This window comes from Numida meleagris, chromosome 4 (assembly GCF_002078875.1).
Source record: "Numida meleagris isolate 19003 breed g44 Domestic line chromosome 4, NumMel1.0, whole genome shotgun sequence".
NCBI lineage: Eukaryota > Metazoa > Chordata > Aves > Galliformes > Numididae > Numida > Numida meleagris.
The window spans coordinates 52,210,028-52,237,413 of record NC_034412.1 but is presented as its reverse complement, the minus strand read 5'-3'; the positions used below and the strand labels follow the sequence as shown (position 1 = coordinate 52,237,413).

Below are 27,386 nucleotides of genomic sequence, written 5' to 3'. Positions count from 1 at the left end.
CCTGCTCCTCACTGCCAGCTGTGGGACCGCAGGGCACTGTGCTCAACCAAAGCATTATTTCAGCTCGCATGCCTCGTGCTGCACAGCTGAGCCACGCGCAGCATAACACTGAATGTTTTCAAGTATTGCAACTTGTAACGTGCAGTGCTTCACAATGATTCCAGTTCAAGGGCAAATTCAGATTGCATCACTCACACGCTATAAATGGAGAGTTGCTAACACTATGTGAGCCACTAGGAACATTCTGTCCTAACTTGCTTTGTTCTGTACTTAAGATCCTTCACTAAGAGCACAAAAAGCACAGCAAAAATCTACTTCTGTTTCCAAATAAACTGCTTGAATAATCAAAAGCCGTTTAAAGTTTCAGGATGAGCGAAAGATGGAGCCCTGGGCAGCCTGATCTGCTGGGGACAAGCAACCCATGCCGGGGGTTGGGGCTGGCTGGCTTGGAGGGCCCGTCCGCCCAACCATTCTGTGATTCTATGATTCTATGAATAAATATTAATTGGAAGATTAAGGCCCCTGAACCGGCTGAAGGCTGGGTGTTCAAGAGCCTGACAGCCAAACCTAGACAGGTTTTGCCTAAATACTGGTTCCGCTGCGAGGCTGTCCGAGGGAAATGGAAACCACCCGTCGTTCCATGCTTCTTGGAATGCCGGGATTCGGCACCCGAGCCAACGACGAGGAAAAGCCAGCGTGAACGCACCGCGGCGTTCCGCAGCCGAAGCCGCTCTCCTCCCCACCCCGCGCCCGGGCCGCTCCCTCAGGGCGGGGTGAGGGCGGCGGGGGGGGCTCGGCCGCCACCGCCGCCGCCATTGGGGCCCGCGAGGGGCTGGGCCGCGCCGGGACGGCCCCCAGCGCCGCATTGGCCCGGCGGCTCCGCGGAGGAGAGAGGCGGGGCGGGCGGGAGCAGCGGCCGCAGGGCTCTGGGGTGGTGCCGCCGCTCACCGCCGGCTTCCCGGGCAAGGCAGGAAGAGACAGAGGAGGAGGAGGTAAGACCTCTCCGCGGCACAGCGGGAGGGGGTTGTCGGGTTCGGCCATCGCCTCCGTTCCGCTGGCCGCGGCCCTAACGCGTGCAGCGGGCGGGGCGGCCGCGGTATATCCTCCTGCAGCCATAGCGCTGTGCTGGATGCTCCGCGTGCCTTGTGCGCTGCGGGGCAGCAGCCGTGCGCCCTCCGGGGCACGGTGAGCTTTTGCTCTTTCCTCCTCTCGGTATGGAACATTTCCATCTGCCGTGAGGAAGCCTCGCTGCAAAGAGGGTCACCCTACAGCTTGGTCTGCGGCTTAATCATTAACGCTAAACACTGCGTTTCCTCGTCTATGTATGCAAACCATTCCTTTAGGTTAAATACTCAGAAGATATACAGGATCCGATGGAGCCCCTCGCAGCGAATTTCCCCCCACAGCCGTCTCCTTTTGGCTGCAGCACCGCCAGCCTGTTTTTCCCCGATTGGCTTTTCTCAGTGTCTGCAGGCATATCGGTTAGGAAAGAACAAGCTGTCCCTAGCCAAAAGCACAACTATTTACATCGCAGCGGCCACAGCCTGGTTTCGTGTTCCTCACTTGCAGAGACAGCTGAAGAGCCCAACCACCGTCAGGGTTCTAGAATCATAGAATCATGACGGCTGGAAAAGACCTCTAAGACCACCTAGTCCAGCAGTCAGCCCATCCCCACCATGCCCACCAAACCTTACTGGCGGAAAAGGGGCTTTTAGGAGATGAATTTGATGGAAACAAACACATTAATTAGCTCTGGATGTATCTTCCGCTTCAGGCTGTGGATCCTGCAAGCTCTAAATATAGCTAACGTTTCTTGCTCACTTCTCGAGCTGACAGAAGTGCGGGTTTCACGAACTGGCAGGCTTTCAGTTTTGTTGAGCTGTGCTTGGCAGGAGGAAGTGAACATGCTGTTGGTGTAAGTCAAGGGCAACAGGAAACAAAAAGAAAATCTCAAGGAAGAAAATCAGTTATTAACTACCTGCGAGTATAGTGCAATAAGGGTGAGATGTTGCAGACACCCAGGAGTAAAATGGAAAATCACTCATCGTGGAAATGGGCCAGTTCCATTCACATGGTGTCTAGGCCAAATTCATCCAGTGCAACAGTATTGATTCCCAGTGTGTTTGGCATTGACTGTTCCTCTGTAAATGCTAAATAAAGAAATCTTTCCTCACCTGAGATACTACATTAAAGATAAACCAAGACCATCCAAAGCAACATGCTTTGAGCTGTGCAAGCTTACTGTACGCCTCCAGAAAGCTCGTGTCACAGCCATTTTCTAATAAAGCACCTGCTCACCAAGTTACCTTTATGAATGTTTTTGCAAACACCCAGTTTTGGGCCGTGATTTAAAGAAATTAGTGTAAAACCATATTTCAAAACTGCAGATACAATTGTGATCAGAAGCTGGAAAACACATCGGAAAGGTGTTCCAGCCCAGAATTATGCATCTCTAGGGTATGCATATTGCTCACTCTTTGCTGCTAGATTATGTCAGACACTTCTGCCATCCTATGTAGTTTTAATGCCTTTATTATGGTACGGAATATTTTTCGTGCATAGTTTTGCTCTTGGCAACTCTCCAATATAAGCAAACATTTAGCAATAACAAGAGCAATCCCTCACTTAACTCTTAGCATGGTTAGTTACAGCGATCTGAAGGTCTAGGTCAAATCTGTCTGGTGCAACAACATGGGCTTACTACCAAATGCACCCCGGCTCTTTTGAGTTTCATCATTTGGGCTGTTACTCTGCGTATAACTAAGCAAATCACTCTGCATTTTTCAGCTTGCTACATGGATCAGTGAATTCTATCTATCTGTGCTGAGCCAACTGCCGTGTTTAATGCATCTGAGCTGGAAAAGACATCTGAAAAGTCAGTGGAAGATCTTGCTTCCTGTGATAGCTCAGGGATTTCAGGATTAAGTAGTAAAGAAAGCCAGACAGAATAGCTAAAAGCTGCATGGATGGTATTTTGTGAAGTTCAAGTAAGCAATTGTGCATATCTACAGACGGAATTAGTGGCTGCTCTTAGCCTTAAAAAAAAAGAAAAATCATAATTCCCTTTCCAGTTCTGTTTTGAGAAGTATTATTCAAGTCCTAATGAAATGGGACAGAACTGAATATCACATCTCCTGTGCAGGATTTCAGCTCTTTAAAATCAAAGCATGTATATTTTTTCCCACCCTCCACAGCACATATGTTATAGCAATTGCTTGAGCTGTATAAAAACATAAACTCATAAACCCATTCAACAGCCTGACCTCATATTTCCACATTTTCCTAGTTTTGATGAGATGGAACAAAGTCATTATCACTCTTGTTAGCTCCATCTCAACCCCTGCCACCTCTGAAGATATGGGATATCACGATGGAGATGCCTTGCCTTGATTTATCTGCAGCACTCCTCATCAGAACTGTAACTGTGGGCTGGTCTGTGCAGGATTGTTTCTCGATGAGTCATTCAGAGGCTCTGTAGCCTCTTCTAGGCAGTGCTGTGCTATGCAGGATTAGCGGGCTCTGACTGTGAAACTGTTTCCTGAATGATGTAACTGATAGTCCCCCTTCCTGGGCTGATTCTTGATCAGTTTTCTCTTTGTTCTTGAAGACATTCCAGCTGCTGCATCTCTTTCTCTGCGAAGACAAGTTATGTCAACAGCTGCTTTAATCCATTTGGTAAGAAACGGAGGTTATCAAGTTCGAAGGAGAGCCCTGCTGACATCCCGCCTCTTGCAAGACGAGAAGCGTCCGGCAGCCGAGTGCTACATTTCCACCTCCGAGCGCCGGGCATCCCGCTTCGATCCGGACGGCAGCGGGCGGCCCGCCACGTGGGACACCTTTGGCATCTGGGACAATCGCATTGATGAACCTATTCTCCTCCCACCTAGCATAAAGTATGGGAAGCCGATTCCAAAAGTCAGCCTGAGCAAAGTGGGCTGCGCCAGCCATATTGGGAAGCGGAAGGAAAATGAAGACCGCTTTGATTACGCTCAGCTGACAGAGGATGTCCTGTACTTTGCGGTATACGATGGACACGGCGGGGCAGCAGCAGCAGACTTCTGCGCTAAGAACATGGAAAAATATATCAAGTAAGTGTGCATCGTGTGAACGCATGGTAAATGACTTACAGTAGGGCTTCCTTCCTTACGACCAAAAGGGAATCTGTGGGCCATATGTTGCTGCTAATTGTCCCCGGTTATATAGCCATCTAGCCCAACAGGGACAGCAGGAACACGGCAAAGGAATAATTCGCATTACAGAAGACGTGGCATGGTGTACTTCTCTGTGTGTTCCCTGAGCAGGGAGCAAGCCAGGAAAGACAAGAAAAGAAAGTGTGATTGTACCCACCAGGAGAGGGCTGGGAATACAGAGCGTGTGAATTGCCTGTTGTCAAATGGGGGTTGTGTGGTCACAGACTCAGTAGCTTGCTGACACTCCCCTGTAGCTGTCTGTTCCATGCCTGAGTGTTGGAAGAGGCACTTTATCTGTTTGCAGAATTAGAGGTTTGGGCTTTCGGTGCAAGTCGTTAATAAAGCAGTATTACCTTTGTACTGTAATCTAACGGTATTCAATGCATGCAGGGAGGAAATAAGTCTATGAAAGAGATTGATTAAGGTGAATACTTCCTGGTAAGAAATCTGTTTTTTTTTCCTTGTTTGTTTCCAGAGAATTTGCTGCTCAGGAGGAGAACTTAGAAAAAGTTTTGAACGATGCTTTTCTAGAAATAAACAAAGCATATGAAAGGCATGCTCAGCTGTCTGCTGATGGTAGGTAAAAAAAAATTCTACTCTTAGGGGTATGGGGAAAAGGGTTTGGTTATTTGCTCGGCAGTTTTGTACTAAGACTTTCTGAAAACTGTTTTACTTAATATAGCTTTTTGCTCTAATCACTTACTGCAAACTAAATAATTATGCTTTGCTTTCCTAAAAGTGAAAAAAACTATTAAAAAGTCGAGGGGGAGTTATTAGTCTGAGTTTTAGCATAATCCACACCGAATTTATCTTAACATCATTCTGTCAAGAAAGGCGTTTGTCAAGTCAGCAAGGAGTGATTTAAATTGGCAAAGAGCATAATTTTCCTGTGTGAGAAACACTGTCTTCTTTGGGTTGTTTTTTTTTTTGTTTTCTTTCTGAAAAGTTGCTATTCCTTGAGTGGAAAGGAACACTGTCCAAAGTTCCCCTTTCTTACTTGGCTGCTGCAGCTAAGGAGGAATATAAGCCAGAAGTAATACAAATGGTACCGCTTCTGCACAGAGAATCACCAGAGCAGCTGAGTATGAATGGGAAAACAACAGTCAAGAGGAAAACAAGGTTTGCTGTGGTAAAGCTGGCACCGGCCCCTTTAGATTTCCTTAGTCCTGGCTGTTAACCAAGTTCTTGTATATACATATAGAGCCCATAAGCTGCTGACAACTATGCACATCTGAAATTCCAGTCACAGCAGCTGGAGCTTATAGGGAGTAATTTGGGAAGGAGATAGAGGAGTTAGTTCGCCTAGTGTTTAAATAAATAAAAAGAAAACCAAACCCAAACAACCTGTCCCAGTGCTGCTGCAGATACTGGCAATGCAACAGGACCTTTAGGGAGTGAAGTTACACTGTGTCCTTGGGGCTGCTTTTACTTCCCTTAAGCAATCAGGGAAAACAATCTAGTAATGGAGAGGTTTCCTGCTCTTAAAGTGCTAACCAAACCTACCTAGACTAAAGTGTTTCCTGGCTGGACAAGCAGCCTGACTGTTGCAGCACTGTGAGGGATGTACAGTTTTCCTCTTACCTGGTAAGAGCTAACATATCAGAAAAGAAAATGTCTCAGGCTCTGAAACGCAGCCCTTATAAAGGAGGAATTAAATCTGTAAAGCTCATTTTTCCATTATAACCTATTTTATTTCTAGATACTGAAAACCACTTCTGTTGTTTAAAAAGAATAATAATGGGGTAAAAAAAGCAAAGTCATTTTTGACCTGTGAAGTCAGTTTTAACTGAGCTAATGAGAAGGATATCAGTAGAGCAGATGAGCTTTGGATCCAACAGTCTCCTTTTAAGCCCAGATAAAAAAAAAAAGAAAGAAAGAAAGAAAGAAAAAAGAAAAACAAGAAAAACAACCAAACACCTACAGGCTTATGTGTTTCCCTAGATCAGGACCTTTTATTTTCTGTGATTTGTTATATTTGCACCCTGCCCAGTCCATTTGTTACTCAGAGAGCTCTTTATTTTGCTCATGTTCAAATTTCAGAGCGTTTCCTTGAGAAGGGTCTTTGGGAACCATACTGGCTATACTGCTCTGAACGTGGTTTCTGATTATAGCATTCTGTACTCGAGACATAATGAACTGAACAAGAAAAATATTTAACAAACATGTTGTACAGCAAGCTGGGCATTTTGGAATTCCTTGCAGGATTTTATCATACCATTTAACTGACTAATTGGGGCTGCTCACTGAAACATAATGCAAATGCCAGCAAATTTATGTAACAGTCATCAAGATACTGAACAAACCTTCTGCATTAAAAAAGCTTGAGGACAAATGAAATAGAAGGGAAAAACAGTCGTTTAACATCCACAGGGGCCACGTCCTACAAAGCACTCAGTGTTTCTTAGGGAGGCTGAGCGCCCGCATACTCTTCCCACAGGAGCCAGCAGGATCTAAAAGTGCCCAGTGCTCTTGACTGGTTGCCCAGCTGAAACTAAAGCTAGAAGGGAAAGAGTGGAGTAACGGGGTGCATGGACAAGTGCAGATTTCTGAACAAAGCAAACTTTTTGCATATCTGTTGATTAAACAAAAAAAAGTTCAATGCTTAGTTGACTGTCTGGTGTGGATATTTATGTCATTGCTGCTCTTTTGAAAGTTATGTAAAATTCAATGTTTTGCATGTATCCTTGTAAGAAGACTAATTCCAAACTGATTCCGTTTGCCAGCAAAAATTCTGAGTAATTGTGGCTATTCTAGATGCGATGGTCCAAGTTTCTTGAAGATGGTGGTCACTAGTGTAACACAGGTTATCTGGCATACGCTGGATGCTCAAGGCCAACCTCATTTTGAATCCCTGCCCCAGCTGATGAAGTGCAGACAAATAGCTTACTTAGTCTTGTTCCCACAGACAGCCCTGCCAGGGCTCCTTGCACTGTATTCTGTAAACTATTGTGTGGATGATCAGGGTGTCCAGATCTTTACTTCACTAACATGCAGCTTTGAAAATGAATGCCTGGGTGCTTGAAGAAACGTAATTGCCAGGACATGACTACAAGAAATCCTTGTAACCAAAATCCATGCAATTTTGGCTAATACAATGCTTATAGTGATATTTAGAGGGAAAAAAGAACATACCATGGCAAAAATTTAACAGGACTAGAATATGAATTGTTGGAGAACATAGCTTTGTCTTACAGGACACTGCCCTTTCTAGGCCAGTTTACAATTGAAAAACATTTGAAATCAGAGTTGAAAAAACAGATAGAATAATACCTTATTTGAGTTCTCAATAAAAATAAAGGTCTATGCATGTGTTTCAGTACTGCTACCGTGCTTGGTGTGCAGGTTCGCTAGTGCTGTTGGACTGCTGTACTGGGCTGGAGGCTGTTCCTGTATCCCCTCTGACAGTTTCATACAAAAGCATAAGAAACTTCCAGTGGGAAGCCATCCACCACATAAATAATTTCTAATCATTAAGAGGTCAGAGATATGCCTGAGTCTTGAAACATGCTGTTCGATATCTCTTCAGAAACTCATTTTCATTCACTTCCACACATTCAGGTATACCCAGTCACTGTTAAATCACTGCTAAATTAACACACAGGATACAGTAAAAGAAGCTCACAATCAACAAATACATCATTATCCAGGGTCAAACACTAACAGAGATCGACAGTCTTCTGTTATATTGGGCCAGCAGTAAAAACCTAAATGTAAAAGCTGAATAGCTTTCTTGAGTAAGGACAAATATAAACAATGGATCGTGCTCGAGGAAATGAGGACGTTGCTCTGAAGAAATGGAAAAGAAACCCTGCCCTGGCCTAGTGTGGTACTACAAGGTAACTGCTGCTGCTTCTGTTCACTGCAGGCACTATCCACCACTCAGGGAAAATAACAGGCAGACAGTGTTTCCATCAGCCTCCATGTTCAGTGCACCCAGCTCTAATCACATTGACCACTCACTTCTGGAATAGCCACCTTGTTAAAACATAGCCAGGCATTACCTGACGTGTCTGTGTTTGAAGGGCCCTCCCGGAATCTTAATGTGCTGAGCAAACAGCAAAAGTATTTTTAAAATAATTATATTTAAAAAGTAGTATTTGGATTTTTTTAAGTTATTGTTTGAACACATGATTATTTTTTCTTGGAATATGTTAACCTGCAACACTGAGGAAAAGGGAGAGCTGCAGAAATTGTTACTTACATATTTCATAATGCCATCAACATCACAAAGACCACCTTTTTATTCAAAGGTCTCAATTATTACCAAATTGAGTTAGAAGACACTAATTACAGTATGACAGGGGTGTTTATTTTGCATGTTTGCCCAGGGATCGGAAGGAGTCATTCGGTGTCTTCCTTAAAATGGCCCCATTTTAGTTGGCACGGGTTTGAACTCTCAATTTTTATTTTACATATATATTTACATATATAAACTACCTTGGGGAAAATGGGCTATATTACGTTCAGAAAATTTTCTGTAAGGTGGCCACTCTCATATGAGACAGTCATATCTGGCGTCAATACATTTGTTTGGTTGACTTTTTGATTGGATGCTTACCATCAGCCCCTCCCCCCAAAAAATCTGTCTGTGGCCAAAGATGCACATGTAAGTCTCTAGTATGGCCAAATAGGACATTACACAGCTCATCAGGCCCTTCCTCTGTAGAAGACACTGTGGGCAAACCCGAAATGACTACGTGCCCTGTTTTGCAGCCCTTGTCTGTTCATCTCCAGTGTTGCAGGTTTATTTTGTTTGAACAAAGTCCCTGGGTCAATTTCCTATTTGCCTCTGTGTACATGTTATTTGTGGCAGACACTGTACCTGGTCAGCAGCTCTAGAACTGGAGGCCCTGGACACTATATGCTGGGCTTCAGTGGAAAGAGAGATCTGCTTAATTTTGTCCCAGGTGAAGGAGTCCGGCGGTTCCTAGCCTGGACTACTGGAAGGTTCCCACATCCTCTTTGTCACATTAGTTGAGATGACTTGCAGTAAAAAGTGTCCAGTGAGTGTTAAGAACCTATTGAAAGATCTTAGTTTTATAGTGATATTGTTAGGTAAACAAGATAAACTCTTTTAATTTTAAAAATGAGTACACGTGCTGATGCAATATATTTTTGTGTTATTAAATAACCTAGCAGCAATCATAGTAAAGCATTAGAAATGTTATCCCATCGTCACTGCTGTGTTTTGGAACTGTGTGAGAGATCACATAATCCCTTTAGTCTGACCAGATCCACGTTCTTCCACCCCTACCAGATGGTGATTCAGTTTCAGAGAAGAAAGCACGAGCGGCATTTGTTTTTCTCAGAGTGCAATTTAACAAGCAAACATTTATAGTACACAAGTTGGTATAGCCATTACCACAGCTTTGTGTTGTATCTTCCTCTGCTTCCTGATACCTGTTGGCTTTAAGAGTTGGCACTGTAAAGATGCACATTCACCCAAATGACCAAACGTTTGCGGTCAGTCATGAATTGTAGACTACAGACCAACCTATTCTGAAACCATATGTGTTTGTCAGCACAGTTCCAAAACAAGTGAAGAGATGGGAAATTAGTGGCATTAATTTTCATGTCTAAATAAAATATATTTTCTGCGAAGTAAAAAAGGCAGTTTTAAGTAGGTTCTTCATTTTACTTCTTTTAGCTGTTGGCTAAAACAGGTATTTTACTGGCTCTACTAAAATTTCTAATCCAACCACTACTCATTATTATCTTATTTTATAACACGTCTCAAAATGAACCTGCACTTGACTAGTCCTTGCTTTAAAGTAGAAACAAGATGTCAGTGCTTACCTGAATACTCAAGAGGCTACTGGCATCTACGTAGTTTTGAATCTTGTAGTCTGTATCACAGCTGTAACATAGTCCAAGGAGCATCCTGTGTCACCATGGTGGACGTTCAATGTGGACTTGTTGGTTAAGTCAGTTAACCAAGTCACAGCAGCAGTAATAATACCTGTTTTAAATAATAACACAAGCTTAGTTTAGAGGGGTTTGTGAGTTTTTTTTGTTTGTTTGTTTCATTAACTCACTGCTTTCATCTGACAGCAAGGCTCCATGTACCCATCAGGGCGTTGTGTGGCCCGCTCCACTCCCTCCCACCATCCCAGGGCAGGGCCACAGAGCCGAAGGCAGGAGCGTGTGTAGTGCAGAGCACTGCAGAAGTGGTGGTGGGAAGACCTTCAGTCGTTACTTATGTGAAAACAGGAATATAGCTAGGGATTCTCATTGCTAAGTGAGTCCCAAACCTCTCTCTGGAAGTTAGCTTTTAAAACCTGTTAATGGAACACCTCAGTATGCAAGAGGCCTCCAGAGGGCCTTTCAGAGGCACTTGGCATGGGCTGTGAGTTCTGGACAATAGTTGTTCCCAGCTCGGTTTTTTACTGTAAAAGCTGAAGTTAGCAGGAGCTAGTGCTTTCCAGGCAGCTCTCCCTAACGAGTGCAGCATGTTTTGCAGGAGAAAAAGATGCTAGCTTCAAAGGTAGGCTCTTCCTTTTAAACAATAAGCAAGCAAAAAATGAGGGCTGGGCAGTTCTTCTGGCATTCCCTTTACTGCAGATAAATCTGCACACCTTTTCTGAAACAGGCAGACAGACTTGTTTTTCTCCTTTTTAAGCACAGGTTTTATTTCCCCTGAGCAAGATTGCTTGCAGTAGTCACTGCAACCAGGTCCCTAAAACAGTCAGCTCAGATCACTCCCCTACCCTGTAAGAGGAGGAGGCCGGCAGCTAGGGCTCCAGCTTGCCCTCCAGGCAGCAAATGTCAAATGATCCTACCAGCATACAAGGGCAGATTGCCCAGAGGCAAGCACGGCTGCCAGGTGACATGCGCTCATTTGGAGTGCAAAGCAAGGCGGAATCCAGCTCTGCCTTAGTGCTGCAACCTCCAAAAAATCTGCAGGGCTGTAAGAGAGCAGAGTCCCCTTCTAAAAAAAGGCAGCGCTTGCTGGCAGAGCCCTTTGTCTCTTGACAAGCCAAGGGGAATGAGAGGGAGATTATTAATAACAACAGCAACTGGAGAACCCCGCAGACTGCAGCCAGGAAGCGATCTGGAGGTTTTCTTCTGCTGAACTACATGCAGCTCCAATTGCAATTACTCAGCCGCCCACTTCACTGCCTCACGGGAGAACCATCAGCCTTCTGGTGGGCTACCAGTGCACTCACTGTACGTGCGTAGGAATAAAGACAAGAACCCTGCACCTTGAGAGGAAGTAGTGGGACTGAAAAGCTGTTTGCTACAAACTGATAAGAAGCCACTGTATCTCATCCTACTTTAACTCCACTCGCCCTCTTGCATGGAGCCATGCTGTTGCACAGAAACAACGACACTCTCCACTTCCTCCCTCTCTCTCCCTCTCTCTCCCCAGCCCAAGTCCTAAATGCATGTTTGTTTGCTATTTTTTTTATATATATATCTATAGCTTTAGTTTAAATTTAAAAGCAGTTACTACTGGTAATGTAGAGCACAAGTTGTCTTTGTTTTAACCAGTTGACGCTGTTGCTCTGTTATAAATGGTCCTGTGCTTTGAGGCAGCGATAAAACCTCTCTCTCTGATGTGACATTTGTAGCAACTCTGATGAACTCTGGGACCACTGCAACAGTGGCCCTGCTGCGGGATGGTATTGAGCTGGTTGTGGCAAGCGTGGGCGACAGCCGTGCCCTCCTATGTCGAAAAGGAAAGGCCATGAAACTCACCATTGACCATACGCCAGAAAGGAAGGAGGAGAAGGAAAGGTACCTGTCAGCTCGTGTTGTGGTTTTCTGGGGAACAGCCTCTGTCATGCTGTGCTGCTGCCAGGTTGGACCTGGGTAAAAAGCTAGAGCTGAACATAACAGTCCAAGCTGGAAAAAAGTGGCACAGCCCCAGTTAAGTCATTTATTTCCATTTCAAGAACTGGGGATTTATAAAGTCCTACGTGAGCACAAACTTGTCATGGCAGTAAGACCAGCAGAGCTAGGACTGGGTACTGAGCTGTGACCACATGGTTCAAAGACTCATCCAAGAGTACCAAGAGAGATTCAAGACATGAAGAAATGTATTGTAGTTCCCATGGCAGCACTCAGCCCTCTGAACCCTATCCCTTTGCGGAACCCTTCAAACAGGGCCTGTCAGCTGAGGTCCTTGGTACCCCATCTCACATCAGCAGATAGTAGCAGAAGCTGCAGCTGCAGACAGGGGGAACAGTCTCAGTCTGTAACTCATCTTCGCTTTCTCTCTTGTGCCTCTGGACAGGATTAGGAAGTGCGGTGGCTTCGTTACCTGGAACAGTTTGGGACAACCTCATGTGAATGGTAGACTTGCAATGACGCGGAGCATAGGAGATTTGGATCTTAAAAACAGTGGTGTGATAGCCCAGCCAGAAACAAAAAGGGTTCAGGTAAAAGAAAGCCTGGTTCACAGGGACAGCAATTGGACTAAGGGGCAACAAAATTATCTGAAGCAGGTGGTGATACCCACACAGTTTGCTCAGGTGGAACCACATGACCAAGCTTTGGTTTTTACTTCAGGTGAAATAACCCACGATCAGCTCTACGTAAGTTATCTCAGATTAACACTAACATGATGGAAGAGAATCTGGTCCTGACAGTAAATTCAATCAGGTTAACTTCTAAATCCCTGTTATTGCAGTATAACACAGGATAACAGAAGAAAGACTGCATGTGAAATACAAAGACTGCATTAAAGAAATACAAAGGTGTCATTCTGTTTGAGGCTTGTGGTCAGATACCTGCTTTCCAGGTTAATACTGGTACAAAGCCACCACTGACAACTAGGTGGGATTTGGAAGAGCTAGGTCACCGAGAACAGTAGAATTTGTAGAGGGTTACGTATTTGGGAGGAAGGGAGAAGGAAAGGGCAGTTGCATGCATCTTACCATAGCTTTACAATTGTCTAGGAAACAGATCAACCACCCATAAGGTATTCAGCACAACTGCATTCGTGTTTCCATAAAGAGAAAACCAAGTCCCTCCTCTCAACTCATACATTCTCCCCCAGTGGATTTCCCAGGGCCTGGGGAACTTACAGTCATTTGTTCCCAGTCCAACACAAAACAGCATCCACGAGGCCTGAGGGAACAGGAAGTGACTGCAGTGCTAACGTGTCTTCCTTGAAATCCTCACGGGTAATATATGGCTCTGGTCTTTTGGCCTCACTGTATCCAGAGGGCTGCTTCCTAGAACTGTTTGCCCTCATACAGAAAGCAGAACAGGCAGCACTTCCAGAAAAAAGTACTTTGCAACAAAGGGTAAAAAAAAGAAATCAAGGCAGCAGTTTTGCCTTGCAGCACTCTCTTCACCGTTGTGCATACTTTGTGCCTTTTATTGCAGTTGCATCACGCAGATGACAGCTTCCTGGTCCTTACTACAGATGGTATTAACTTCATGGTGAATAGTCAGGAGATCTGCAACTTCATCAACCAGTGCCACGATCCCGCTGAAGCTGCCCACGTTGTTACTGAGCAGGTAATGCTAGTGTTTCTTGAAGCATCAAAGTGCCACATCTTGTCAAGGACACAGAGACATCATTTCAGTTAATGTGCTTAGTTCATGGGCCACAGAACTGCTGAGTATGTCATCAGCATAGGCAGGAACCACTAGTTTCGTAATGGGGGTTTTGGACAGTGGTATATCCCATGGAAAGCTCTGAAGCATGCAAGAGCCTGCAGTTTTGGAGCTGAGAAGAAGCAAGGAAATCTCAGAGCATGCTCTCCCATGTGAAGTCAGACAGTTGTTTCCCTTTCTGAGCAACACTGTGATGCTGGCAATTTGTGTCTTCCTTCAGGCAATGCAGTACGGCACCGAAGATAATAGCACAGTTGTCATAGTGCCATTTGGAGCGTGGGGAAAGTATAAAAATGGCGAGATCAACTTCTCCTTCAGCCGCAGTTTTGCCTCCAGTGGGAGGTGGGCATGAAGACCTGACACAGCTATCTTTTTCTGCACTAACCTGGACACAACGTGCTCTAAGAGAACACATCCATCTGTTCATAGGTTGACTCAGTGTCTTGTCCATCTCTTCTGTTGCCAGTTATGGAAGATGCAAGTGCTCCTTTGGTGCGTAATTGCTGCTTACAGCTGATCACATTTTACTGTGTTTATTTATTCAGATCAGCACTGGGGCAGCTGTTTCTTTGGGTTTCTAGACCCAGCAGCTCCGCACACCATTTCATTTGCACAGACGAGTCTCCGGGCTTGAGCTATGGCACATCTGTTTCATCCCAGCCCTTATTACCTAGTACTTAGTTACCTGGCAGCCGTGAAAGTCGGAGACTGAGCCATGCAGCATCTTCTTTGTATGTTAATACATGGGAACAAATGCAGTGTTCTTAGCAAGACAAAGAGGAGGTTTGTTTTGCTCTACCATGCAGCCACCCAAAACTCCCCCATGTTTCAGGAGAAACAGGTGAAATACAAGGGGGAGGTGACAGAAGCAGTTAGCCTGTGGTTATGTTCTGGTTCCAGGGGCATTCCATGTAGCCAAATGACGTCCCAATAGAGCACTGCTTTGCTGGGCTTTAGGCTCTCTCTGCTATTACCTGTGATCCTTTAGCTCCAAAGAGGCAGAGCAAGCAGGAGCCACGTGCTGTTGGACAGATGGGAACCCATTGGGCCCAAAGTCCCTGCAGTCTCCGTGGACCATGCAGCAGCCCCTGGCACCATGCTCCCTTCAGTGTGTTGGTGCCTGACAAAAGCATGTAGGAGGGGAAAAAAAGCTGGACATTTTTGAATTACAGACACAGTCATCAATTTGAATATCTTTTTTTTTTTTCTTTTTCCTTTTCCCAAAGAAAAGGAAATTGTTTCTAAGAGCTTTCAATTCAAGATTCTTTGGATGTGTGAGACAGGAGAGTTTATTTCTTCATATATGAGGATTTTCCTGCCCTTGGCCAAAGATTATTTTTTCAGTTAGTTATGGTCTCCTGCTGGCATAAATACAGCTGTTAAATGCCCAAAGCAAGAAAGCTAGAGAAAAAAGAGAATATTTTAATAACGTATGGCAATTTTTTAAGTTTTGGGTGTTGTTTCTACTAGGCATCAAATAGTTGGTCACCAAAAGGTAGCTTTATGCTTAGAAGAAAAGGATTTCACTTCCCTTTCTGGTGAGAGTCTTTGTCCAGTGAGGCACAAAAGGCCAGAGCCCTTAGCCAGCTCGGTGTTGCTGTGATACAAACTGCTGGTGACACGTCAACAGAGGGCGAGCTGTTTCACACACCTCCTTCAGCCCCAGTTCTTCTTCACTCCAAATCAGTCGTGCATCTCCTGTAGCATCCAGATTGCCCCGTAGTGAGGAAATATGGGCAGAGAAAAATCAGGCTTTTCCCATGTTGGCAACGTTAGATTTTGTTCCATGAGTGTTTCCAACAGCATAATTGTAAAAAACAAACAAAAACAAACAAACAAAAAAACACCTGACAAGAACAAAATGTGAAAGAAATTGTCTGACGCTAAATCTCCTTACAGCAAGGAAAAATATTTCTGCGATGCCGGGTCTGATTCTCGTTTTCCAGTGTGTCATAAGTATCTGCATCTTTTTTTAGCCCCTTCCAGGCCCTGGTTACAGCACAGTCATTCCACGTGTTCTTCTTATGGCTGCAGGCTTGGGAGCTCTCTGCAGGGCACAGCATTGTACTGACAGCATTAATACTCTACGTATAGACAGTACGTTGGTTGTGTCCCATCACTTAGTGTATTTATATGGTGTACATACTGTGTATATTCAGTTTATAAGCATAAAGAGCTTGTGACTCAATATTTGTAAGTCTCTATTGTGCTTGGTGCCGTTACCCAGGCAGGCATGTTTTAATGAGCACGTCACCAGTTTACAGTTATAATACCTACTCTCTCCCCCAGATTTCCCCACTTCCGTCTTCACTCGAGATCAAAATGTTCACTCCTGGTCTCTACTTTGCTTACTTGAGGCAAAAGGGCACTTTTAATTGAGAATTTGCAATTCTCACCCTACACAAGCTGTCTGTAGCAAAAGCAGCAGAACACATCCTCTCCTGAGCACTTGCAGAGAGGCAGCGCCTGACAGAGGCTCAGCGAGCTGCTCCAGCAGTGTAGTTATGACCCGTTTGCACTCTGCACAGCTGACTCCTGCTGAAATAGCGTGTGGTCCTAGCTAAGGGTTAACCACACAGCAGTCTTACTCTGGACCAAAGAAGGGCTACAGTCAGCTTTGGTTTCGAGTGTCAGGCAGGCATGAGCAGCAGAGTAGGGATTTGGACATGCCTCATCAATGCCGTTTGGTGCCAAATGCTGCTCATTCCTGTTTGGCCATCCATCCAGCTAGCCAGACAGAAGATATCAGGGGCCCTGGGGGCGTTTGTGACAAATACACATTGATTTTTTTTGAGCTGTGCTGGGTACTTGCCAAGCTGAATACATGGTATCAAATGCAGGATGGTAATGAATAGCACTGCAGGTGCTCTGAGGAACGGCCTGGCTGCTCGAGTAGCTCCTAAGCACTGATTACTCTGTAAAAAGAAGTAATATTTATACTAGCTGGACTTTGGGAGCATTTTTGGTTTTATCCCTATCTGGTTCCAGGCCAGCTTGGATGGGGCCCTGGGCAACTGGATCTAGCAGTTGGCAACCCTGCCTGTGGCAAGGAGGTTAAAACTTGATGATCCTTGAGGTCCCTTCCAACCTGAGCCATTCAGTGATTCTATGGTAGCTTAATTTCATAGAGAATGGAAGCAGTTGGGTGCTTCTATTTCCTCCAGCAGACTGATTGTCCTCTCAGAGGAAGGACCCATCCAGAGCTGCATATATATTTTAGAAAGGAAGGGATAAGACAAATCTTTGCAAAATAGAAGGCAGTTAGGTAAAGATACATTGGCAGTTCCCATTACTGCCTTTAAACAATCACAGAAAAGCTTTTGGTTGGAAAAGACATAGTGATGTCATCTCATCCAGCCTACTGCTCAAAGCAGGGCTCATTTCAGAATTATGTGCTGCAGCAAAGGGGCATGTGTCTACTGACGTTGGACGATAAAGACTGAAAGGGAGTGGGAAGAAAGAGTTTGGATGGAGAGCAGCCTGTGGAACCACCAGAACACATCAAAGCTGAAAGCTTACCCGTTTGTGAAAAGCAGCAGGTACTTTTTACGGCTACTAATAAATGTCACAAATAAATTAGCACATTCATTTAACAGATACGAGCTGGTTTATCTAAACAGCAATAGACAGGAGATTACAAAGACACATTTCTTATTCCCTGACTGTTCCCTGCAGTTTTCTGCAGCTCGCTCTGAAGTAAACAAGCTACTAGTGAAGGCAGATCGCTTTGCCAAGTGGCCCCGTAGTCTGTCCATTCCTCTTTCCGCTGCTAACAGAATCACTTTCACACTGGTTTGTGTGAATTTCTGCCTTCCTGCTGTGCGCTGCCAGACTCCAAGTACCTGTCAGAAACATCATTTGGCACAGACTCTCCGTTACTAGGATCTTTCTCTTCCAGAACAACAGCCCTGCCTTTTCTTGCAAAAAAGACAGTCAACTCCCTTTAGATTTAACTGCACCAAGCCTTGTTTTTCTCCAAGAAGTCAGGAAAAACCTGCAGCGTCCTGGGTGATGGGTTTTTCTGTCATTTAACACTTCTTAGTGAAGAAGCATTAGGACAAGTCACAGGAATTGCATTTTAGTCATGGGGCTGTTTTGACACTGACGCTGGCAGAGTGAGCTTTGCCAACACACGGGTGTATGGCACTGAGATTCCCTAGTGTGAAGTATGAAGTTGGAGGAGTAAAGCCCCGTCAAGGCAAATGGAAGCAGCTTATCAAAAGAAGTATTTCCTTGCCTGGACACTCCTCCTGGACCAGTGTTGTCTCTCACCCGTCAGTCTCTTTTGGTTTGAAAAGCTCAGGGTTGGTGAAGAATTGTGGAGTATGGTTTGTGGTTGAGAATGGGGGTGGGGTGAGAAATGGGCAAAATTGCCACTTCTTATCAATTTGGGGAAATGAAAATTGTGAAGATCTGGGGCTCACTGCAGGATTTCTGCTGATGGAGGAATCAGGTACTGGATCACCTTTTCTGTCTCAGCACGCACATGTTCTGTTTTCAAAGGCATGGAGGTTTCTAGCTAAAGCAGTAGCAGAAAACAGATACAAGTTACATTGGTTCAATATTAATTTATGTGGAACAGAATCACCTAGGCTCTTCTAGGTCCACTGGTCACTTACCCAATAAGCCGAGCACATGGTATAGCGCTCCCCTGCAGTTCCCTGGTTCTGAAGCTGCTGTTCTCCCGTTCTCAATGCAGACGTACCAATGGGGATTCCCCTTTGCCTGGCATGTTAAGTGCTTGGGCAGTGGTGTGTGTCATAACTTTTTAGACTGAAGTGCAATTGTGTACATTCATTGCATACTTTGCCTTAGGACAGTCTATAATTCCCAATGTTTAATGTTTATTTTTTGTGTAATCAGTGACCATAATTAATCTACTACTTCACTTTACTGAAGTATCTTTTCTTTTTCTTTTTAAACATTTGTTTGTCTTCAAATTTGTGATTCAAATCTACAGGGGGACAGATAAGGCTGTACTGGAATGCTTAAAAAAGACCTCTAAATAAAGAATTGGCTTCTCAACTTTGAATGTATTTTTCTTTTCCAACCATGCTGCCAACCACCAGAACTTTGTTTCTCAGGCTCTGCCATGACTGACTGTCCTGTGAGCCCCAGGCCTTTGCCTCTGCCATAAACACATTTACCTAGGCAATGCCTTTCAGTGAGAGTGTGCATAGGCGCTGGCACTGGTGCCCAGAGAGGCTGTGGATGCCCCATCCCTAGAAGCACTCAAGGCCACGTTGGATGGGGCCCTGGGCAGCCTGAGCTGGTGGGGGACAACCAGCCCCCGGCAGGGGGTTGGGGCTGAGTGGGCTTTAAGATCCATTCCAACCCAACCATTCTATAGTTCTATGATACAAAGGCATTCACCAGCAATAAGTGGTGCAAAGTAGCCATCTCTGTGCTCTGTCAGCCTTCACTGCAGCTTTACTTCGTCAGGGCCATGTGTTCTAACTTGATATTTCAGTCTCATATATTTTGATATGTTACAATACCAGGAAATCAAAATGCCAACTCTCTAAATGCAAGTTTGCCTTAAAACGTTATTTTGTGAACCAGTAAAGCACCTGAAGTAGCTGTCAAGGAGAGCAATTTCACTCTGTCACACAGTGAAAGGAAACAAGTTGGCCCCTCCTCAACACAAGAAGATGCTTTGACTTCTACCTCAATTCAGGCATGGTGGGGATGGGCTGATGGTTGGACTTGATGATCTTAGTGGTCTTTTCCAACCTTAGTGATTCTATTATTCTATTAATTTAGGACTTTTCAGTTACTCAAAAGAAAAAAAAAAAGGAGGAGCAAAGACTAGCCAAGAGTTCTATAGCTCTGATGCAGAAGCAATACTGTGGCAACTGCAACAACTTATTTTTAATCTTTACTGTTCTTACAGCTGAACTCAAATCTAACTTTTCTTCCTCTCTTTGAAGGAGACTTCAGCAAAGTCCTTACACTTCCCTATGGCTGAGTTCCCTTCCATTTAGGATTAATGCAAGTCTTTTTCATTATCCTTTGTTGCCATTCAACTTCTGATCTAATTTAGAACCTTATTGGCTCTAAGATACCTACATGTATTGACCAGGCGGTGGTAAGGGTCCTGCAGTCGCTGCTTCTGTAGGTGAAGTTTTGGAGCTCAGGCAGCACGTGAAGAAACCTGCTAGACAGCTTCGCCCTTTCCTCACTGTTTGTCAGCAGATGGGAAATTGCTACCAGGTTACTCTGTAATCGGAGCATTTGTCCCATAATGACTGTCCCTGTGACCTGCTGGTTAATTCTCACCAGCAGGAGGGGAGAGCGTGGCTGTGTGCCGGCAGCAGCATGGCAGTTCCCTGCCACACATCTCCAGGACAACCACAGGAGAGCAGCCGGGCATTATAGAAAAACACTTGCTCTGGCATGAGGCACTCTGAGAAGCTTTAAGCCCTCTGCAGCCCTTCCCTAAACTGAACATCTGACAGATTCCCCAATGTTACATGTTGTTTCTTTTTTAAACAAACACATACACCCCACAAGTTATCTGTAAATATATAAAATAGCTCTTTGCAATTCAGCACCAATGCAAGTATCTACTAAGACCATTTCCTCTGCAAAATTGCTCTCTGTTCCTGCTCCTAATATTTCTATGATTCTCATCCTTTCCTGCTTATTTGAACAAACAAATCTCAGTATGAGCTACTAGTGAAGATGCAGATCTGTGTTGCTTGGAGATGTCATCCGGTTCCAGTTAGGGAAGATCAAAGATATCTCTCCGCCTTGGACATTATGAGTAAATCAGTTATAGCTAGCAGACCCCATGACTGCATCATGCAGAGAGTCTGCAAAAAGCCTTTGGGCTTTTGTTCTTCAGGAAATAAAATCTGTCAAGGTCTCCAGTTCCCAGAATCCCCAAGGCAGCAGCTGATGGAGATGTTACTGAAAGCTGATTACACACAGTTTATGACAGGTCTGGGTAGCCCTGGAAAGCTGGCTTAAGCAGCAGCTGCCTGGCCACTAGTCTGGCTCATGCTGAAACTGGGTTTGCTTTTTCAGCCCCAGATGTATTTCACAAACAATGCATGGAAAGCCTACAGCATTTGCAGACTAGCCTGCCAGTGAACTTCATGCTACAGGAGCCAAGGACTTCAAGGTCCTGCCCTCCTGCTGCACATTCTGAGGTGCTGCACGTGGCCTGGCACACACTGAGAAAGAGAAAGGAGACACTGCAATCAGAACAGAGGGACCCCTCAGCAGACAAAGAAGCAGCAGCTCTACCAAAGCTGAGGGGGAGGTGAATTTAAATGCAAGCTGCACATGCTTTCCCTCTCTTCAGACTAGGTCTCAACAGAACCTTGGTATTTTACCACAGAAGAGTGAAGAGTTTTCAGCTCTCAGAACAAGTATTGTCCATGACAAGCCTCAATCCCCTCTGAACATCTTTCACTTCCTTCTTCCTTGAAAAAAGCTAAGAAGCATGTCATGCGGAGCCACACGCTTTCCTTCCATTAAAGCCACATCCTGTGTGAGCCTGGGCAGCCACAAAGAGCCCCTGCTGATGGACCAGACCAACGGTCATCCTCTTGAAGGTTTTACAGGCTGCATGCACCATGCCTGTACCCCTAGCAGTAACACCATCTGCATCCCATTGGTGCGGCACAACCTGGGCTAGTCCCCTACTGGCCAGCAGCTTGTTCACCACCAAGGGAAATGAGACAAATTCAGTGTGGAATTGAACTAGCAGTGCTTATAGAAGCTGCTTCCAGCAGACTGCAGGCACACCACGAGGGAGCGCTGACCACACCAGCCGCAGACGAAGACTTGGTGCATCTCCCCTGCACCAACAATGGCCTTCCAGAGCAGGCGTTAGCCCATCTGCATTTATCCTTACGTGTCCCTCAGGTCTACCACCGAACTTCTAGTTACGGGGAAGACCCTTTTTTAGGCAAGAAATCACAAAGTAGCTATTGAATTTTGATTGGAGGGTTTTTTTTCCAGTAACTTTTTGATCTGACAGATCTTACCAGTATCATTTTACACTCAGAAAGTTTACAAAATGTATTGCACAATATTCTTTCCCACAGCTAGAAAGGCAACATGTAAAATATGTTCATTATAATGCACTGAACCTTTCTCAAACCTGTCTTTTTTTTTTTTTTTTAATTTAACATCACATTCTGTAGCTAGTGCAAATGGTGATATTCACACAAAGGAAACTACAACTCAGATAGTTTTGTGGCTGTGCAGGAATTACCGCTTCAGTGTGTTACCTGTCACTCCATCACTATTTGTTCTGCTGCATTACTGAGAGAAGTGGGAGGAAACACGTAGCCAGACGTCTCCAAGCGGAAGTCTTTCAGCAACCAAAGCTTTACCTATGAGCAGGTTTGACCAAATTATCACAGTGCCATTGGCAAAATTTCAAAATAATTAATCTCCTACAGCAAGAAATGAAATGGAGGCTACTCCTGAAATAAAGCATGGTCACTAGCTATAAAGACTGAATCAGTGGGAGCGTATATTGGAGAGATGGAAAAAAGCTGTGAAAGTTACTCATGGCACTATAACTACAGGTTCTTCATATCATTCAGAACACTCCATGACATTGAGTACAGGTTTGCTGCCTTAATGTGGCACGGATCTATGAAGAAGGCTAGCACATTTTTGCCAGTGAGAAGAAGATGCTGAATTACCATACAGCAAGCGGTTCTGCTGCACAAACCAGCCTGGAGCGGGGGGAAGAGGGCATTTCTCCCTGACAATCCCAGACCCAGCACCATGACTCCAGAGTGCTCTACTGGCTCAAAGTGCTCTCTGCTGAAGCTCCTCTGTGACCTGCTCTGTGGCACCAGAATAGCTGGGCTAACTATAACCTCAAAGCACACTTAAATACACTCTAAACACCCCCCTCTCACCCCCACAAAGCTTTTGTGAAATCAGTTCGTGCTGAATGCAGTAAGCACAGATGGTTAATAACATCACTTGAAGGTACTCTTATCTTACAGCTAAAGAAATCACTTACTGACAAGCACTGAGAATGCAGTGTGAGTTCTGGTGTTAATCAGGCAAGGAACATGGCAGGTCCAGCTGCATCAAAGCCTGTTTTATAATTGGAGAAAAACGGTTAGCAGCCAGCATTGCTACGCAAGTAACCATCACGACAAAATCCCACCTTCTTCAACACTACTAAATTAGAAAAAAGTATGCAAAGGCGTTGAAGTGGGCATGGTGGTGATGGGTTGGTGGTTGGACACGATTATCTCTTAGAGGTATTTTCCAACTGTAATCATTTTATGATTCTAAGCATTAGTAAAATATTTCAGTGTTTGAGGATCTTAAGCTGTGTCTCACCAGATAAGGTCAAGTGCTGCTCTAGCAGTTGTCCTCTCCTTGGCAAAGATGATTTGATGATTTAAGTTTTCAGTAATTTCTCCTCTTGAAACGTCCTTATGGAACGTGACTTAGATTATTCTTTACTGTCTGCCTTCTCTGTATCAGTACAGCTTATTCTTCTAAACACTGTCAAATTCTGCTGGCTTCACACTGTCTACAATGACACTCTTAAAGTAAAAAAAAAAATTCACAGTTTCACATTGCATCACCGCAGATGACTGTACTTGCGTTCAGAAAGCAAAATGATATCAAGCAACAAGTTTATGTATCTGGAGGATAAAGAAACATGGTACTCATCAACTATCACTCCCATTTTAAAAATGTTTATTCCGCTGCAAATGTTGCTTATTTCCAACAAATGCAAAACAGCTTTTTGGTGGTAAATAGCAGGTATTTATTTGAAATGAAAAAAATACTTAAGTACCTGAACTATTGCATTTAATCATGTATTGTAACTGTGTTACTCTAAACTTTTTGCATTGGAGACAAATATACAATGAACATTCAGATATCACAGATTGCACACTAGATAGTAAATCGTCAGGCCTTTTACGTAACCACCAAAAAACAGATATTGGATTCTGCAATATAGTACAAAATTCCACACTCCAGTCTTAGCCAGTTATCTTCAATTCACTCCCGATGCTGTACAAATAAATGGCCATTTAACTAGGGCTTACAAGTTAATAACAGGACAAAAAAAATATACATTGCACTGACACAAAAAGTCAGCTGTGTTAATAGTCATGCAACAAGTAACCAAACTTGCTGAAATTAAAAATACTGTCTAAAAACAGTTTCAACTGCATAAATATTTTATACACAGTTCATTTACTGAAACAAAAGGAGTCTTTAAATGATACAAAGCAAATATAAGTATCTACCAATTTTATACATAAGAAAGTGCAAAATAACTTATCTAAAGTGTTCTGCTATTAAACTGATGACTGCGGGCTGGAGGCAGCCAGCCCCCTCTCATAAGCATGACATTACAGTTGCACACTACATACGAATGTTAAGAGTACATGAATATACTACAAAGAACAAGGCAGGAGAAGACATGTGAGGTACTTGCAGAGAATACAGTCTACTGATGTTAGTGTACATGAGCATATTTTTGCGCAACCCATTTTTACATGGAAAACAAAGCAAGTCTTTGCATTAGAAGCTTGGATGAAAAAAACACTCCCAAGTGAACGAAGCAGTTGCCCACAGCACCAGCTGCCAGAGGAAATACAAGCAGGCAGGGTTCTTCCCCTCCACGTCCTACCAGCACAAATGCGGCTTTGGAGCAGTGCAACTGAGGGATTAAGTCAGAAGGCTGTGGTTATTGGTTTGCAAAACGCTAATGTGAACCAACCTCTACGCTACAGGCTTTGAAAGGAATAATGATCCTGATTTTAGTAGGCTGCCAAAGGTAAAAAGCACAGATCGACAACGGTGCCATGTGCCTGCGTAGCCAAATACGGCCAATTACACCACTGATGGCGCACAGTCTTCATGAGCCCACATTAGTGATATATGCCAGATTTTACTTTTAATATTCAGGTTATACCAAAGTTACTGCCAGAAGCCCTGTTTTGATTAGGGTTTAATTGGAATCAATTCACGGAACCGAATTCTTCCTTAAATTCGGTTTTGTTTTGAAAACTGGAGGCAAGAGGGGAGAATCTCTGAGGACTCAAAAGCATTTAATGGTTGTTAAAAGAGCCTTCTCTTCAAACAGAAAACACGTAGACCACCAGCCCATCTTCTGAACTATGCTGGCTTCGCATCATTTTGGGAAGGGTCAAGGCAACGTTAGAGAACATCTGAATATAGATATTCCAGCACTCCATGCACATTTACTGAGGGCTTCCCCCCTTCTATTTTCAACAATAAATCTGCCAAGGGAGCCATGCAACGCAGCTACTTATCACAGTTTGGATCCGAAGGGATCTATTTGGGTCAGCTAACCTAAACAAACCTGCATTTACTCAACAGTGTGCAAGGGCTCTAGAAAAGCCTTTCCGCTCATTTGGGGATCTAGTATACATACCAGAACAGGAATTTCTCATTTTACAGACCAGCACATACTTAATAAACAAACGTGTCAAAATACATATTTAACCTTCAGTGCATAAACATGTGTACCAGGGTAGAGAGCAAGTGGTTAGGATTAACAAATGGATCTAGAAGCTCCAACCAAGAGAAGACAGGCGTGTCCCCAAGGTGCAGGGACCCGCTGCCACAGAGGGGCTGGCATTTCCCACACTGCAATTCCAACAACAGCTTAAACCATTTTCTTCCCGGTGACAGAATCTGCCCAAAGCTTGCCAGTGCAGGGAAACCTCGCCGTCTGCAACAAAATACACCCACTGACATTCTGCAGAGCAAAAGTGGGGCTGCCTGTCTTCTGTTGTTTTGGGTCACATCCGTACTGTTGTTTTGAAGAACCCATTGTGAACATACCTAGATCTAGATCAGTTTGTCACGCATTTACAAAATATATACACGTATATTAAAACAAACAAACAAACCCACTGTCAAAACCTCCTTCGGAAAGCAGTCCACGGGCCTGTGTGGTGCATGTGTTCCAATCCCAGTGGATGTCCGTGTCTCTACTTCATCCCACATGTAGTGCAAAAGAAGTGACAGAGTAGTAAAAAAATACTGCAGTTCAATTCATTTTAAAACTTAAAAATGGTAATGGTAATCTACCACTGTCCTCAGGGTCATGCTGTTTGCTGACACAGGGAGACAGCTCTTAAAAGCATCTCTGGCAGGACAAGTGCTAACCCGTTCCAGAGCGACTACGTTGTTCCAAATATTTTTATTTTTTTTATTTTTATTTCTTTTTTTTTTTTTGCAAATAAGCTACGGGACAACAGTGGTAAAATTCTACGCACAGGAAATTCATTCTGTACCTATATGCAAGCCAATTGCTATTGACTTAAAGAAGGTAAAAGCTGGTTCTTGCACTGCATGAATCAGCTGCTAATGATACCAAGTAATTAACAAAACTGCAGCTCTGACATATGTATAAAACAGGCCTTGTTAAATATGAACAACACTGAGGCGGTAAATAGTTTTGGTATAAAATGCAACCAAAGTTTACAATTTAGTTCCTGGTTATCTTACAGCTAGAATAAAATACTCCAAGTCCTATTCTCAAAAAAAGTTTTCTTTTGAAAAAAATCCATGTAATTCCATGAATAGCCTTATTTAAATTAAGATACTGTGGGCAACTGAAAGAACAAACGTGCACAGACTGGATTTATAACAGAAATACACATAATGCCTTTGAGTTTTCTGGTTTTTTTTTTTTTTTTGTTAAACATTCATATTTAAGTTGATAGATGAGGAAGATGCCACACAAAGTATAGTGGTTAATCTGAAGTCCCATGTAACAGGCAGTTAGGTTCTTATTTAGATAAAAAGGCCATTATACCTATTTACAATATACACAGTTGCTTGCGAAGAAGGCAGATTTACAACTATCTTCTAAAAAGCCTTCCCTTCCCTCCCACCCCCCACCCCAGTACAGATGACTAAGCTCTACAAAAACAAGACAAGAACTGGTGTTTAGGATAAGTGAGGATTTTCTTCATAGCCATGTCAACAGAGAGTTAGGGGTTGACAGTTCTACTGTATCTGTGGTTATTAACCATGTCTTCCTGGGCCTTGCTCTTCACTTCAATGTGCCGTTCACCTCATCACACACCTTCCATCAACACAAATCAATTCAATGATCCCTTATACTTTCAGTGCTTAAAATGCAGTATAAACTTAAGTGTAAACAGACAATATTCTACTCCCTTCTGATCGCAGCACAACGCTCAAATTAGCTCTCAGGGTGACAGCGGGACCGTTTATGGTCTCCATTTACCACCACCTCGTCAATTCCTGGGCCCTTCCTCCAAGCCCCGCTCGTGCTGCAAGTTGTAGAAACAGTTCTGGCAGACTCTGACCGGTGATGAAATCTTCAGCCGCTTGATTTCAGACTGAAACCGACTGCACCTGCAGAGGAAAACACCAGTGTGAACGTGTGTCCTCTCCCAACATCACCATTTTCTTCCCAGATGTGGAAATAATCATTGTGACTTCAAACACCTCAGCACCATCCAAACAAATTTTGAAAATATATTTTTTTGTCCTTTGCTAAGTTAATTTGTCTAGAATTCATTACTTTATTTCATTCTCAGTTGACACCCACGTTAAGCTGGCAGCTTCACTGTTTACATAAAGGGGCTTGTCTGCTTTCTCCATCTCTTCCCTGGAAAT

The 27,386-nt window shown here is 43.9% G+C and overlaps 2 protein-coding genes across 9 annotated transcripts in view; one reads left to right on the top strand and one right to left on the bottom strand.

Annotated features, from left to right (window-relative positions):
* PPM1K (protein phosphatase, Mg2+/Mn2+ dependent 1K) lies at nucleotides 837-18,782 on the top strand. Its single transcript, XM_021394994.1, has 7 exons — nucleotides 837-992; nucleotides 3,608-4,088; nucleotides 4,666-4,766; nucleotides 11,762-11,927; nucleotides 12,427-12,571; nucleotides 13,524-13,658; nucleotides 13,978-18,782. The coding sequence occupies exons 2-7, from the start codon at nucleotides 3,649-3,651 to the stop codon at nucleotides 14,107-14,109; spliced, it is 1,119 nt and encodes a 372-aa protein (XP_021250669.1). The 5' UTR covers nucleotides 837-992; nucleotides 3,608-3,648; the 3' UTR covers nucleotides 14,110-18,782.
* Nucleotides 23,431-27,386, bottom strand: part of WDFY3 (WD repeat and FYVE domain containing 3) — a 142,078-nt gene continuing 138,122 nt past the window's right edge. For all 8 annotated transcript variants that reach the window (XM_021394984.1, XM_021394990.1, XM_021394987.1 and 5 more), the window contains one exon: nucleotides 23,431-27,122. In XM_021394984.1, coding sequence (XP_021250659.1) covers nucleotides 27,002-27,122 — 121 coding nt within the window. In that variant the 3' untranslated portion in view covers nucleotides 23,431-27,001. The remainder of the gene's footprint in view (nucleotides 27,123-27,386) is intronic.